At 36.6% G+C, this 16,770-nt stretch overlaps 1 protein-coding gene across 1 annotated transcript in view; it reads left to right on the plus strand.

Moving 5' to 3' along the window:
• Window positions 1-16,770, plus strand: part of LOC102858876 (armadillo repeat-containing protein 3-like) — a 161,777-nt gene that overhangs the window by 64,904 nt on the left and 80,103 nt on the right. Inside the window, exon 8 of the mRNA XM_006887100.1 lies at window positions 12,359-12,542. Within this exon, the coding sequence (XP_006887162.1) occupies window positions 12,359-12,542 (184 nt within the window). The remainder of the gene's footprint in view (window positions 1-12,358; window positions 12,543-16,770) is intronic.

Consider the following 16,770-nt stretch of genomic DNA (forward strand, 5'->3'; position numbering starts at 1 on the left):
CTCTAAGCTCCAGTGCAATCTTCAGAGTTTCTTCTGACATCCATTTATGTATTCAAAATTCCCTTTTCAAGGAGATAGAAAAGAAGATTGTCAAGTTTCTTTTGAGAGGAAAGAGAACCTGAATAAGCAAAGCATTTCTGAAAAGCAAAAATAAGTGGGAGGCATAGCACTCTCTGACCTCAAAACCTACTACATAGCAGTAGTAACCAAAACAGCCTGGTACTGGTACAACGACAGGCATATCAATCAATGGAACAGAACTGAGAACCCAGAAAAGGACCCAGCTATGGTCAACTGATATTCAACAAGGAAATAAAACCTATCAAAACGGAGATGACTTCAAGAAATGGTGCTGGCAAAACTGGACTGTTACCTTCAGAAAGCTGAAGCAGGATCCACATTTCACACCATACACAAAAAACCAACTCAAGGTGGATCAGAGACCTGGAAGTAAAGCCACAAACCATAAAGTTTATCAGAGACAAGCAGGGATCAAGCTTAGATGGCCTTGTCTATGGTATAAAGAGACTGCCAAATACAGGCAGAAATCCACTATCTGGAAAGGACAAAATTAATGAATGGGACCTTCTAAAGATGAAATCTCTGGGCACATAAAAAACATTTTCCAACAGAGTGAAAAGAAAACTTACTGACTTGGGAACAAACATTTGGGGCAATACCATTTTAGACAAGGGTCTCATATCAAAAGTTTACAGAATCCTACAGGGCCTCCACAAGAAAAAGACTGATAACAAAATTACAAAATGAGCAAAAGACATGGAAAGACTTTTCCCAGAATAGGAAGATATTCACATGACCAAAAGATAGAGGAAGAAATGCTCAAAATCACTTTCAATAATAGAGATTCAAATCAAAACCACAATTAAGATACCATCTCACTCCAGTAGCAGTGTCAAAATTACAAGACAGAAAGCAATAAATGTTGGAGAGGCCGAGACGAGATAGATATTGTTGGGATTGTAAAACAGTACCACCACTCTGGAAGGCAGTTTGATGTTTCCTCAAAATGCTGAACATAAAAATTCCATAAGACCCAGCTATTCTACTGCTTGGAATATACCCTTAGAGTATGAGAACTGAGGCACAGATGGAGACTTATACACCAATGTTCATAGCAGCATTATTCATCATAACAAGAACATGGAAACAACCCAAATGTCCAACCACAATGTAATGGATTGAGAAATTATTGTACATTCACATGATGGAATATTATAGAACACAGCACACAGGAGCAATGATTTTGTAAATTACTACCTATCTTGGGAAGGACTGGAATACATTATGCTAAGTGAACTAACTCAGTCCCATAAAGACAAATATTGTATAAGACCATTCTTTTTTTATTAAAGTAATTTTAATGAAAGTTTACAGAGACTTAGGGTTTCCAGTCATTCATTGTTGAACTTTTCCCCCTCCCCATCCCCTCCCCTGAAATTCGTTCCTCTCCTTGAAAAGGAAAAAAACCCTCTTTCAGTGTTATATAATCTCCCCCCTAAGTCCACTCCACTATGCAGCCTTCACCCTGGACTTCTGTAATGACAAGAATACCCATTCATATATCCTTTTTAAACAGTGTATAAGACTATTCTTGTAGAACAAATTTGAGGATCCAAGGAGGGGAGTGTGGGAGCACAGGGGTGAGGATGGAGGGAGGCATTAATCATAGGGCTGCACAATTTGATGAGTGGAGGTGGGAGTGAAGGAAATGGGAAAGATCTGGTGTGAAAAACAATGTATTCAAACTTTGTAAATAATCCAGCATTTTAAAAAAGAAGACAGAGATTCGCACCACTGGGCCAATTGGTAACAAGCACCATGATACAGGGAGAAGAGATTCAGGTTGTTAACACCTTCAGCTTGCTCAGCTCCACAATCAGCATTCTTGGCTCCTGTCGTCAGAAAATCAAAAGATGAATTGCTGTGAGGAAGTCTGCTGTCAGAGAGCTCTCAAAAGTGCTAAAGAGCAGTGATGTCATTCTGGAGACTAAGGCATACCTGATTCATACCATGGTTTTCATAATTATTTGGTATGCACCAGAGAGCTGGACAATGAGCAAAGATGACAGAAGAAGAATCAATGCCTATGAGTTGTGGTTCTGCAGTTTTGAACATACCATGAACCACTAAGAGAACAAACAGGCCTGTCTTGGAGAGGGTTAAACCAGGCTGCTCCTTGGAGGCAAGGATTTTGAAGCTCTGTCTCACATACTTTGGACACATGGCCAGGAAGGCCCAGTCCTTGGAGAAGGACATCATACTTAGAAGGGTGGAGGGACAGTGCAGGAGAGCAAAACCCTGGATGAGATGGATTGACACAGTGACTGGGATAATGGAGATGGGTGTGTCACTGATGTTAGACTGGCTCAAGATAGTGTTCAGAACTATTGTACATGGAGCCATTATAAGTTGCAGGTGACTCAACAGCACATAACAACAACAGTTAAATATATTTTAAGAAATACTAGACCCAAATTTCCTTAATAATTAGTATGGAGTGAATAAGACATTTTAGGAATATTTATGCCTTATTGGACTCAAGTCTATTAGAGATGATTATCCTCATCCTTACACAGGACTGGGCAAAGTTCAGATTCATTGTTCAAAGGATCACTCTAAGATGCTGTGGACTCACCTAACAATATTAGCAACAGTTACAAAATTAATCTAATTGTTTATTATTATTTAGCTCTAGAATGTCTGTTCTACAGCATGAAATGGGAAGTAGATGTGGTATTGTCAGATTCATTTGTCTGTAATTTACAAGTTTAGGAAATTAACACTCTTAGAAATTCAGGAAATAAGGACAGATGAAGGAAACCATCATCGCCAAATAACAACTTTGTATTCAGTTCTAATATATCCAATAGTGATTTTTATTGTTTTGGGGTGTTTTTTTTTACCAGTAGAACCTCAAAGCATAATAATGCAAAACTAAGAAACTCTGAAAGTGTACACACTGCACAAGCATGCCCAGTGACCACGTGCATCCAGCCTGTGGATGTGCCCATCATCCACCTCTGTGCTAAGCATTGTGCTATGCATTTTATATTTGTGATCTAGATTTCCAGCAATGTTGTATGTATTCTTCTCCTATGGTTTTCTAATTCTCCCTCTCGAATAGATGTTGTTGTTCTTAAGTGCCAGGAAAGTTTTCTACAGCTCACAGCAATCCTAGAACAACAGAGAGAACCTTGCCCTATCCTGTAATCATTTTCACGATCTCCAACATACTCAAGCCCACTGTTATATCACTGTGCCAGTTCACTTTGAGAGTCTTCCTCTGTGCTATTGGTAATTTCACTTCTCTCTTTTAATCAGGAAAGTGGCATCTAGGAAGTATATTAGTACATGTGTTTTAGTTGGAAAAATATAAGTAATAGGGAAATACAGAATAGAAAGAAAAAATACTTCTCTCCATTTCATCTTACAATTCCGTACCCTTCTCAGAGATAAATCTCTTTTATCATCTCCTTTACTTACATATATGTACATACATGAGTATTTTGGACCTATCTCCCCTTTAATAAATAAAATCATACTATCCAGATTTTTCATATATTATTCTTTGTACGTATTTCCATATTAGTACAGATGAAACTGCCTTTCAACTTTATCCTTTAATGGGCCTTGAGTTTATTAACTTTTTTTTTTTGCTATATTTTAGTATGGGGAGTAGTAGTGGCATCCACTTCCTAAACTACATGACCCTGGAAACTCTTTGAACTTTGAGAAATGACAGTTATCAAAAGGCTTCAGGTCTTTTGTTCACAGAGTCGCTATGAGTCGTGCTCGACTCGACGGCAATCAACAAGAACAATATTTTAGTAATATAAATTATTTGCACTTGTAAATTATATTTCTAAAATGAATTTAATATGTTTATTTATTCAGGTAATTACTATATAAAATACCTAAATATTGTGTATATTTTTCCCATTACATTTTTTGCTGCATACATTGGGCACTTATATAAGAATTCCTCAAGTACATATATACAAAGTCCACTAAAGAACTAAACATAAAATGCATTTATATACAGTAATAAGAACAATACTTATATTTTTAAAAATTTATATTTCTACAAATCAAATTTGAGAGTGACTGCTTGCTTCCTTGCCTATTCTACAACACTGAATTTATCTTTTTAATAAAATTTTGCCAGTCTTAGAGTGGGGTATACCAGTTTTGTTGATCTTTCCTTCTGTAATAACAATCTAATTGAAAGATTTTCTATTTCCTTTTTTTCTATTGAGATTTTTTCTTTGATATAGCCATTTTTATACTCCTTTCAAATTATAGTATGAATTAAAATGTGTAACTCTTTTACATTTACTTGCCTCTGTCTGCTTCATTTCAGCTCATCAGGCTACTTTGTACTCACTTTTCAGTTTGCCAAGTGTCCTTATTTTGTCATTGTCTCTGAATGATTTTTTTTTATTTTCTGGGCATAATCATTTTCTTTCTGGATATTCAGAATTCTGTTGTCCTTGTAATGCAGTGAGAAGTGTTATAATGGTCTAGATTTTCTTCTTCTCTAGGTCATCTGTTTAATATCTTACAGAAGCAATAATGATTTTTTTTTAATTTGACATTCTCTGTTCGTAGATTAGTTGGTTCTCCCTGTATTTCAATCATTTGAAACTTTTCTGTTAGAAACATAAGGATTTAACAATATTTTAACTTTTTGAAATATACCTTTGTCATTATCAAATATTGAGTTGTGAGGGGTTTTCCCCCCTTCAAAGATAGCAATGAGCCAAATTTCTACTCTTTCCCCTTATCATTCTCCTCACTGCAATCACCTGGAATTTTAATTTGTTTATATTAGGCATAAATTTATATAGAAGTAGTGCTCAACTCAATGGCAATCATCAACAACAACAATGGTTTCTTCACTCACTAACCCAAACCAAATCAAAACAAAAAATCAAATCAAATTCACAGCCATCAAGTCTAGCTCTGTTTCCAATGACTCTGTAGAAGACCAAGTAGAACACAGGGTTTTCAAAGCTGCACATCTGTATAGAAGCAGATCCTCCCATGGAGAAGCTGGAGAGTTGTAACTTCCAACTTTTTGGTTAGCAGTTAAAGCGTTTTACCACTGCACCCCTAGTGGCTCCTCTTTACTTATTATTGCTTATTATATCTTATGTGATGTTCTTTGTTTTATTTTTTCTGAAAAAAAAAATGGAAAAAGAATAAAGACTAATGTTAAAGTGGTGGCCTGCCAATCCAAACATACACTATTCAAATCCACCAGCTGCACCAAGGAGAAATGGGCAATTTCTTCCCATGCGATTACACTGCCTCTGAAAACCTACTGGGCATCAGATGAGTTGGTTCCGACTTAAGGGGACACAACAATTTATCCTATGTTATTTCTTTTACATAAAATCTGTGATTAAATAACTTTGACTGTTTACATGTTCAAAAAGAAATTTTCGTTTTTCTACTTACGTGCTATATAGGCAAGAAACATTATTTTATTTTTTCCTTTGGAATTATGAAGATGTTTTCTTACATCTATTGTTTCCAGTAGGAATTCTGATGTCAGTCTGATACTAGTTCCTGTGCAAGTAAGTTATTTCTTTCTCTGTAGGAGCTTTCAACATTATTTTTATATCTTGTAAACGTATTTTGAAATTTTATCATATGTCAAGGTATAGATCCTGGTTTTTTCCTTATTATTAATACTGCTGGGCACATGTCATGACCTTTATAAACTGAGGGCTTCTTCAGTGGAGCAGATGTTTTTAAAATAAGTTCTGTTTATTATTTTCTCTTCACTTTCTATTTTTATGTGCTGTCAAGTCACCATCTACCCATAGCAACCCTTTGTACAGCAGCTCTGAAGCCTGCCTTGTCCTGAAGCAGTCTGTTTCCAACACACCTAACTGCAGTTCTCCAGTTACTGTATCAATCTGTCTCATCCAGGATCTTCCTCTCCTGCACTGTCCCTCCACCTTTCTGAGCATGATATTCTTCTCCAAGGACCTCCTGGCCAAGTTTCCAAAGTATGTGAGATGGAGCTTCAAAATCATTGCTTCCAAGAAGCAGCCTGGTTTCACTCTTTCCAAGGCAGACCTGTTTGTTTTCTTAGCGGTTCATGGTATGTTCAAAACTCTTCTCCAACACCACAACTCAAAGGCTTTGACTCTTCTTCTGTTATCTATCTTTAGTCATTTTCCAGCTCTCTGATGCATAGTAAGTAATGGTGAAGACTATGGACTGGATTAGGCGCAGCTTAGTCTCTAGACGAAGTAATATGTAGAGGTCCCTGACAGCAGATTTTCCCAATGCAATTTTTATTTCTTGACTGTTGCTGCCAAGAGTATTGACTGTGGAGCTTAGCAAGCTGTAATCATTAAGGACCTCAATCTCTTTTCCATTTATTATGGTGCTGCCAATAGACCCAGTGGTGAGAATCTTTGTCTTCTTGATGTTGAGCTTCAATCCATATTGAAGAGTACAGTCAGGTGCCACAGATTCTCCTCACTTTCAGCAAGCAAGTTGTGTATCTGCATAATGTAGGTTGTTGATGAGTCTTCCTCCAATTCTGATGCCACCTTCCTCCTCATAAAGCCCAGCTTGTCGAATGATCTCTTCTTCACTTTCTAGAATTGCATTTTATGAGGATGTTGGATCTTCCAAAGCTACCGTCCATATTTTCATACTGTTCTTTCATACTATCTATTTGTCCTTTCACTGCATTTCTGAGGAATCCTTGGACAGTATCTCCAGCCCATCAGCTATTTCATATTAAGGTTTTGTTCATTCTACTATGTTGTTGTTGTTGTTGTTATGTGCCGTCGAGTCGTTTGTGACTCATAGCGACCCTATGTACAACAGCCCTAAACCATGCTCTATCCTGTGCCAATCTCATTGCCTCTGACACACCCACCCCGATCACCCCAGTCACTGAATCAATCCACCTCACAGAGGGTCTTCCCCTCCTGCGCTGTCCCTCCACCCTCCCAAGCATGATGTCCCTCTCCAAGGACCGGCCTCTCCTCACAACATGTCCAAAGTATGTCAGACGAAGCCCCAGAATCCTTGCCTCCAAGGAGCATCCTGGTTTAATCCTCTCTATGATGAATTTGTTTGTTTTCTTGGCAGTCCATGGTACATTCAATACTTTTCTCCAGCTATGTAGCTAAAATTTAATTTCTGAGAGCTAATGTTGATTCTTTTTTGGGATGGAAGAATAGCCTCTTGAATTCCTTTAGAATATGGTGTAAGCAACTCTGGTGGCTCAGTTCATAGTGTTCTGCAAACATAAGGGCATCTCCAGTGATGTAAACACACCAGTGCAGGAAAGAGATGGACAAGTCTCCTCACTTTAAGATTTAGAAGATTTAGAAACCTTATTTGCCTTTGGATTCTGAGGCACCCTCTATCATGACTTTTACCTCTTCAGTGTTTCCCCATCCATTTCCTACCTACTGGTATAGAGTTGGTTCCTACACCTTATCACCATCCAATGGGTTTCTGAGGCTGTAAATCTTTACTGGAAGAGAATGACCACCTTTCTCCTTTAACCTTTCAGTTAACAGTGCCCAGCTACAAATGGCATGACCTGGTTTTATATATATTTAGGATTTTGTTTTCTACATTAAGTTAAATCTTTCTCCTTTATGTCTTTCAGAAATTCCTCCAAATTCATGGAACTAAACTAATGAAAGTTCTCATTTTCAGGAATTTTAAGCATAATTTTGGGGGAAACTGGCATTAATATTGTGTGTTCTTGTCATATTATAGGTCTTTACTATCTCTTTCATTCTTGGGAATAAACCTAAATCGAAACACAAAAGATTTTTATAAAGAAAACTAAAACACTACTGCAAGAAACTATGAGAGACCTAACTAAATGGGAAAATGCTCCCTGTTCATGGATAGGAAGCTTCAATACAGTGAAAATGACGATCTTACAAAAGGCAATCTGCCTCTTCAATGCATTCTCAATACAAATTTAATTTTTTCAAAGAGATAGACAAGATAGTAGGAAAGTTTATTTGGAAAGGAAAGAGATCTTGAATAAGCAAAGCACTTTTGAAAAACAAAATGAAATGGGATACATAGCACTCCCTGACCTCAAAACCTAGTCTAGATGGAATAATCAAAACAGCATGGCACAGGTACAATGACAGACACACAGACCAATCCAACAGAGTGAAGAATCCAGAAATGAATCCATTTGCTTACAGTCAACTGGTATTCAACAAGGAAATTCCATCAAATAGGGAAACCACAACCTCTTCTGAAGCAGGCTCCACATCTTACACCATACACAAAAATCAACTCAAAGAGGATCAGAAACTTAACAATAAAGCCCAAACCATAAAGATAAGAGACAAACTGGGACTAGATTTAGAAGCCCTAGTCTATGGTATAAATGGCTGGCAAAAAATACAGCCAGAAATGCACAACCAGGAAAGGATACTATAGATAAATGGGACCTTCTAAAGATGAAGTATCTGGGTGCATTAGAACTTTTTTTTTAAATAGGGTGCAAATAAAACCGACAGACTTGGAAAAAACATTTGGCAATGACATCTCAGACAAGGGTTTTATAACAAAAAATTTACAGAATACTACAGGACCTCCACAAGAAAAAGATTTGTAACCCAGTTACAAAATGGGGAAAAGATATGGAAAGACTTCACAGAGGAAGACATTTGGATAGTCAATAGACCCATGAAGAAATGTTCAAAATCACTGCCAATCAAAACCACAATGGGATAAAATCTCATCCCAGTGACAATGGCATATTTAAACATGACAGTAAGCAAAAATTTTAGAGGATATGGAGAGATTGGAACTCTCATATGCTGTGGGTGGAATCTTAAAATTCTGTAACCACTTTGAGAGGAAGTTTGGTGTTTCTCAAAAAGCTAAACATAGAAATTCCATATGATCCAGCTGTTTCACTACTCGGAATATACCCCAAGGAAAATAGAAATGATACACAGATGGAGATTTGTTACCTATGTTCACAGCAATATTTTTTACAATAGCAAGAAAATGGAAACAGTTCAAATGTCCATCAACAAATGAAAGGATTGAGAAATTGTGGTACATTTGCATAATGAAACACTGTGAAGCACTCAGGAGCAATGATTTTGAGAAATATTACCTAACACTGGAGAGGCTAGAGACCATTATATTGAGTGAACTAACTCAGGCTCATGAGGACAAATACTGAATAAAACGATTATACTATTATTATAAAATATGAAGGATAACTAGGAAGATGTATATGAATATCCAAGGAATGGGGCAGAGAAATATGGGGAAGAGAAAAACAGGGTCACAGAGTTTGGTGGGTGGAGGGAGGAGGTGAAGGGATTAGGAAAGTTTCAGTGGGGATCTGAAAAGATGGGTAATAGTGAGCATAGATCAATGGTGATTAATTTTATAAAACACAATGTTTTGGAATGATTATATGAAACATAATGTGAATGAGAAAACAAAAAAAAATTTAAAAAATACTTTATCTCAGTATACAGATACTGCACACATTTTGTTAAACTTAGCTCTCTACAACTCATATTTTAGACACATGAATGAAATTGTATTCTTTAATTTCTGTTCTAATTGTTCATTCCTAGTATACAGAAATGTGTATTTTGAACTTTTACATAGTGAACTTTCATCCTGGGATCCTACTAGATCCATATAATAGTTTTAGTAGATGCTAAGATTTTCTGATGATTAAGTATCACTGAAGCTGTCAGTTTTCCCTTTTATTTTTCAGTTGGTTGAGAGTATTATGGGTGCTTAGTTTCTGTAATGTATTTTTTTAATTAAATGAGATGATTATTTGCTTTATTTTCCTTATTCTAATGAGAAAAAAAATCAAGCTCATTTCTGTGGAGTCAGTGTCAACTCATAGAAGACCATTGGGTTTCCAAGGCTGTGAATCGCTCAGGAGGAGATGGGCCATCTTTCTCTGAGATTCTGTTGGATTAGAATTGCCAGTGAGGCTTGGCCTGTAGGTCAACATTGCAGCTCTTATGGACTAGGCTACCAAGCTCCCTTTATTCTATTACATGGTGAATTTTATTTTCAAGTGTTACACTAACTTGTCTTCTAAGGGTAAGCTTCTATTTGTTTGTTTTATATAATATTGCATTACATTTGCTTATGAGTTGTCATGTTGGAAAAGAGTACTGAATATCCAATTGGTTGCCAAAAGAATAAGCACATCATTTCTTGGAAACAGTGCAATCAGGGTCCTCTTTACAGGCAAAGATGGTGAAACTTCATCTCACATATTTTGGGTACAGTGTTTTAAGTTATAAATTTACCTCTAAGTAGTACTACAGCTGCACCCCACAAATTTTGATATGTTATGTTTCCTTTACCATTCAATTCTCTTTTCTCTCGTGATTTCTTTTTTGATCCAGGTGTTAGGGGTCAGTTATTTAATTTCTCCCCCCCACTTTTATTTTAATGAAAGTATTATTCTTTCTATTCTCTGCCTATTTTTCCCCCCATCAGACTCCCTGTGATCTCCTCACTTGTTTTGTTCAGTGGTCACTCAGATTAGAGATTCTGAGTTACATTCCTTCTGTGCTTCCCTTACTTCCAGGAATTCCCTTTTGAATTTCTAGTTGTTCAGGTGATGCTATAGTTGTTTACTACTTTGAGAGTTAGGGGGATTTCTCATGCAAGAAAGCTACAAATTCCTGATATTTCTTCTCTTTACTTATGGATTTGAATGAATATACTTTCATAAACTTGTGGATGCATTTAGTGCCTTCAAATAGTGCTCTATAAAAATATTTTCTCAAGTTCTTAAAATTACTGTGAATTATTAATGATGTTTTCATTTTCTTCCCTTGAATCTGAAATTGAATAGTAAGTAAGATCAAAGAAGAATTGAGGTCTTTAAGTTGTGGTGCAGAGTATTAAATGTATCATAGACTGCCAAAAGAACAAACAAGTCTGTCTTATAGGAAGTGCAACAAAGGTACTCCTTCGAGGCAAGGATGGTAGAACGTCAACTTATATACATGCTAAGTACCCTAAGCATGCTTCCAAGAGAAGCCAGTCCTTAGAAAAAAACCCGTTTTGTTGGGAAAGATAAAAGGCCAGCAAGAGATTAAGACCTTCAGGATGACTTGACACACCAACTGCAACAACGGGCTTGAACAAGGGGCAGATAGTGAGGGTGGCATAGAGTAAAGCAAGATTCCAATTTGCTGTTCATAGGCTCTCTAAGAGTCATAGTTGATTCAATAACATGTAACAACAACATTGATATATTAGATATTTGAAAAAAGGCACAGTGCTGAAAGTTGTTTTCTGTTCTGGGATCTTTTTGGCTTCACTGGAAAGATTTGAAAGCCACAGACTTGACCACTTTAAAAGTATTTTACACAGACATTTGAAATTTGATGTTCACTTTTGATTTAAATCTTACCTGATCTTGTTGCCTCATGTCTGGACGCAGCACATACATATAGGCAGGTGCATCAGCTTCCTCACAATTCAAGGGAAACAAGCAGAAGTAATATTACCTTTCATAACCTACTTTTCATCCCATTCTTGCAGACCAAATAGAATCAAGGAAAAAATAAAACAATAAATTTTATCTTTTACTTAGGAAGATTAGAAATACAAGTATTGGAATATGTGGAGAGAAAGTTCTCATTGTGGTCATCTGTGGAATGATTCATCTCTCATCCAATGGAGAATTTTCTTCTTTGCAAAATTCAAAATTATCAGATTTTTCTAAAATTGGTCGTCTACAAGCCTGTATCTATGTTACTGGCCTTCTATAGTCAGTATCATTACAAGACTTGAGATCTTTGAGCCATTAATGTGAAATAAAAAATGTCTCAAATATAAAAAAAATTACTCTAAATTGTAAATCACATGGAAGGAAATTACCCATCTTTCTCCACTACAATTACTGGAAGTTTGGTAGTAAAGGTGTATGAGAAACTCTACTCCACTAATATTACTGGAAGTTTCCTTTATAACATTATTTGAATCTACCAGCAGCTCCAAGGGAGAAAGATAAGCAATCTCTTCCCAGATGATTTTACACCCTTGGAAACCCACCACTGGACAGTGATCTATGAGTCAGTTCCTACCCAACAGCAATGATACTTCCTAAAAACCATTTTGGACTAGGAAATGAGAAACGATGAGGGATATGGTTAGGAAAAGTGCCATTACTTTGATAAACAGAATTCTTGTTCACTCTCAAACCTCTGTGACAATAAAATTAATTACATTATGTTCTGACTGACGTAAATCTCCCATGTAATAAAATTTGGAAAGTATAGGTCATCCTTTCTAAAGTTGTGTTTGCTTTTATTATTAGGAAATGAATGACCTTCATATAGAGGCACTTTCAGTGATCACCAATTGCCTTGAAGATATGGATAGTAGGATGCTGATTCAGCAGACGGGGGGTCTTGGAAAGCTCCTGACATTTGCGGAAAATTCCACAGTTCCTGATATCCAGATGAATGCAGCAAAAGCAATTACTAAAGCAGCTTATGATCGTATGTACTGTTTTATAGAAACTAAGTATAGTCTTTCTTGTGTGCTTTTATGAATATAAATGAACAAGAGTGTTGTTGTATGCCTTTAAATAAACTTGAAAATAGTACAATATTTATTGCTTAAGACCAAAAGTCACCTCAGTGTCAGTAAGTTAAAAGACTTCTTTTCTCATGGATATAATCAACCAAATGGAATTTAATTCTATCCCATTATAATGCAATTTTTAAAAATAATCATTCCTAAATTGTCTTAAATCTTTGTTTCCACTGAATTTTAATTGATATCAATACATTAATTTTAGAGTTTCAGTTGGTCTAGTTACATATCTATGAGAAGCTGTTAGCTTATGCTAACTATATTCATAGTAAGATTTTAATTTCCATGACAAGCTAAATCTGTAAAATATGAGAGATATTTCCATCACAAGAACAAAAAATGAAATTGTAGTTTTAATTTGTGTATATTTGGTATATTTTATGAAACTAAAAATGTGTTTTATTTCCCTTCTTCTGCATCACTTTTCTTACAAACATGACAGCTTTTCCTATTTTAAACTATTTCTATTCCAAACATATACTTCAAACACACACACACACACACATACACACACACATGCCTGTATGTATATTATAGGTTAAATTTTCAAACAGCACTGGGTTACTTTAAGGTTAACTTTGAATGTGGAAAGCACAGAATGACATAGCATAATGAGACTTCATGAGTTACTTTATAAATGTAAAATCTAAAGTTGTTGTTAGGTGCCATCAAGTCAAGTATGATTCAGTGTGACCCTATGAACAACAGATCTGAACCATATCCTGTCCTGTGCCATTCTCATAATTTCTGACATACTTGAGTCAACTGCCGCAGTAACTGTGTCAATCCATCTTGTTGAGATCTTTCCTCTCTTTCACTGACTCTCCACCTTTCCAAGCATGATGTTCCTCTCCAAGGAATAGCCTCTCTTAACAGCATGTCTAGAGTATGTGGGGTGACGCTTTTTGCCTCAAAGGACCATCTTGGCTACTTTTTCTCCAAGACCTATCTGTTTGGTCTTTTGACAGTCGCTGGGATAGTTGGCACTCCTCGCCAACACCACAATTCAAATTCAGTTTTTCTGTCATCCTTATATTCACTGTCCAGCTTTCAGACATATAGCAAGTGATTGCAAAGGCCATGGCTTAAATGAAGTCTTACTCTTCTAACTGACATCATTCATCCTCAGTAATTTGGAAACTTTCCGGACTGAAGACTTTCCCAGTGCAGTATACCTCCTGATCTCATGACAGCTGATACCAAGTGTGCTGATTGTGGAGCCACATAAAATGAAATAGTTGACAATTTCAAACCTTTCTCCCTCTATCATGATGTTGTCTATTGGTCCAGCAATGAGAATGTTTGTTTTATTCATTCTGAAATGTAACCAATACTGAGGGCGTATTAATCTTCTGAACAAGTGCTTCAAGTTCTCCTCATTTTCAGCAAGTAAGGTTGTATCATCTGTATGTAACAGAGGTTGTTGATAAATCTTTATCTGATCTTCTTGTTGTTGCTGTTATGTGCTATTGAGTTACCTGCAACTCATAGCAACCCCATGTACAACAGCCCTAAACCCTGCTCTATTCTGTGCCAATCTTATTGTTTCTGACACACCTACCTCTTCAGTACCCCAGTTACTGAATCAATCCATCTCATTGGGGGTCTTCCTCTCTTGCACTGTCCCTCCACCCTCCCAAGCATGACATCCTTCTCCAAGAACTGAGCCCACCTTGCAGCATGTCCAAAGTATGTCAGACAAAGCTTCAGAATTCTTGAGTCCAAGAAGCAGCCTGGTCTCACCCTCACTAGGATGAACCTGTTCTCTTTTCAGTTCATGGTATATTCAATGCCTTCTCCAGCACCACAGCTCAAAGGCATCCATTCTCCTTCTATCATCCCTAGTCATTGTCCGGCATTCTGATGCATAGCAAGTAATTGCATTTATTACCAGTTTCTTTTTCATCAAGTGCAATTTTTCCAGATTATTTTCTCAGTATACATATAATGACTAGGGATGATAGAAGGAGAATGGATGCCTTTGAGCTGTGGTGCTAGAGAAGAGTATTGAATATATCATAGGCTGCTAGAAGAACAAACAGATTTGTCTTGAAGAGGATGAAAATATGTTGCTCCTTGGAGGCAAGGTTTCTGAAGCTCTGTCTGACATACTTTGGACATGTTTCAAGGAGGGACCAGTCCTTAGAGGAGGACATTATGCTTGGGAGGGAAGAGGAACAGTTCAGGAGAGGAAGACCCTCGATGAGATGGATTGACTCAGTGACTGAGGTAATGGGGGGTGGGTATACCAGAGACAAAATGTTGGCTCACAGTAGAGCAGCATTCAGAGCTGTTGTAGACATGGTCACTATAAGTCACAGGTGACTTGATGACACATAACAACAACAACAACATACAGATTGAATAGATATAAGGAAGGATACAACCCCGACACACATCTGTCTTAATTTTAAACCATGCAGTGTTCTCTTACTATGTTCAGATGAAATCTTTGTGTTCTGGGCTCCCCTTTCTTCTCAATGTTAACCATAATTTGTTATAATTTACACAAATTCCTTTCCACAATCAATAAAGCATAAATACCCATTCTTATGTATTCTCTGCTTTCAGCCAGGATCCATTTGACATCAGCAACGATACCTCTGGTGCCATGGCCTCTTTTAAACCTACTTGAACTTCTGGCAATTCCTCATCAATACACTTTTCTAGTAATTTTTGAATGATCTTCAGCAACCTTTTTCTTACATGGAATATTAGTGATATTATTCAAAAATTTCCACATGCTTTTGGATCACCTTTCTTGGGAACAGGAACAAGATCTTTCCCAGTCAATTGGCACGGCAGCTGTCCTCCAAATTTTCTGGCCTAGACTTGCATGTGATTTCTAACAGTGGCAAAAGTTGCCTTATGTAGAATTTGGCCAAATGAAATTTAGAATTATCATAGTTAGTAGGCTCTAGTTTCTATCGATCATAGGCCTACAGAGCAAACCCAGACCTCAAGAGAGGTGTAAAGGCAATATCTGGACAATGCCAATCCCTAAGTTTTTGTATACAGCAGCTTTTTTTTTGTTGTAACTCTGTGATTCTAAGTTTGCGATTCTAAACTCCTTTGGTGTAGTAAGTTTCATCTAGTTTAAATCATTGTGTAATTACTCCCCTGTGCCATAGTCATAGACGGAGGCACTGGATAGAGAGTTCTTGGTGTTCTAACTTCAGGACTAGTTCTATTACTGGCACTGTACAGGCTATTTAGGTAATTGTGAGAAAGCTACACCTGTTCTAAACCTCATTCAAACTTTCAGAGATCTCCAATTTCTTTAAGAATCTGATAAGAAAAAAATACACTTGAGTGTGTGAAGTCCATCTGACCCCTCTAGATCCACAGACTTCAAGTTGTGTTGCCATTGCTCAACAATTTAATTTTAAAAAAAGATAATAAAAATGTTAAATTTCAGTGTTTTAAAAAATTTATTGTGCTGAAATTCACATAACAACATTAATTATTTTAAAGTGAACTACTCACTATTTCTTCGTGTATTTACAATGTTGTGTGACCACCATCTCTATCTAGTTCCAAAGCATTTCTAACATTCCCCTAGAAACCACCAATCCACTTTCTCTAAGGAACTGCTAATTCCAGATATTTCACATAAACAGAATCACACATAATATGTGAACTTTTCTGCCTTCTTTCTATTAGCATAATGTACCAAAGTTCTCCTCTGTTGTAACATGTTTCAGTTCTCCACCCCATTTTGTCATTGAACTTGTTCCATTATAAATTTACACCACAAACTATATCCATTCAGTGCTGACAGACATCTAGGCAATTTCTACCACATTGAGCCTGCTGTGAACAGTGATGAAGTGAACACTGGCATACATGTATCTGTTTGTTTTTCTGTTTTCACATCTTCTAAGTATATAGTGAAGAGTTGATTGCAGAATCGTATGACAATTCAGTGCTTAACTTTTTGAGGAATTATCAACATGTTTTCCACATGGCTATACCATTTTGCATTCTGGTCAGCACTCTATGAGGGTTCCTATTTTTCCCCCCACATCCTCAACAATTCTATTATGCTCAATGTATAAAGAAAATAACTTGATAATCTCCCTGCACTTAAGAAACTGTTAAAAATGTAGTTTCTAAAAAAAAAAAAAAAAA

This window comes from Elephantulus edwardii, unplaced genomic scaffold, assembly GCF_000299155.1.
Source record: "Elephantulus edwardii isolate Elephantulus edwardi_28Jun2011 unplaced genomic scaffold, EleEdw1.0 scaffold00054, whole genome shotgun sequence".
In the NCBI taxonomy this organism is placed as follows: domain Eukaryota; kingdom Metazoa; phylum Chordata; class Mammalia; order Macroscelidea; family Macroscelididae; genus Elephantulus; species Elephantulus edwardii.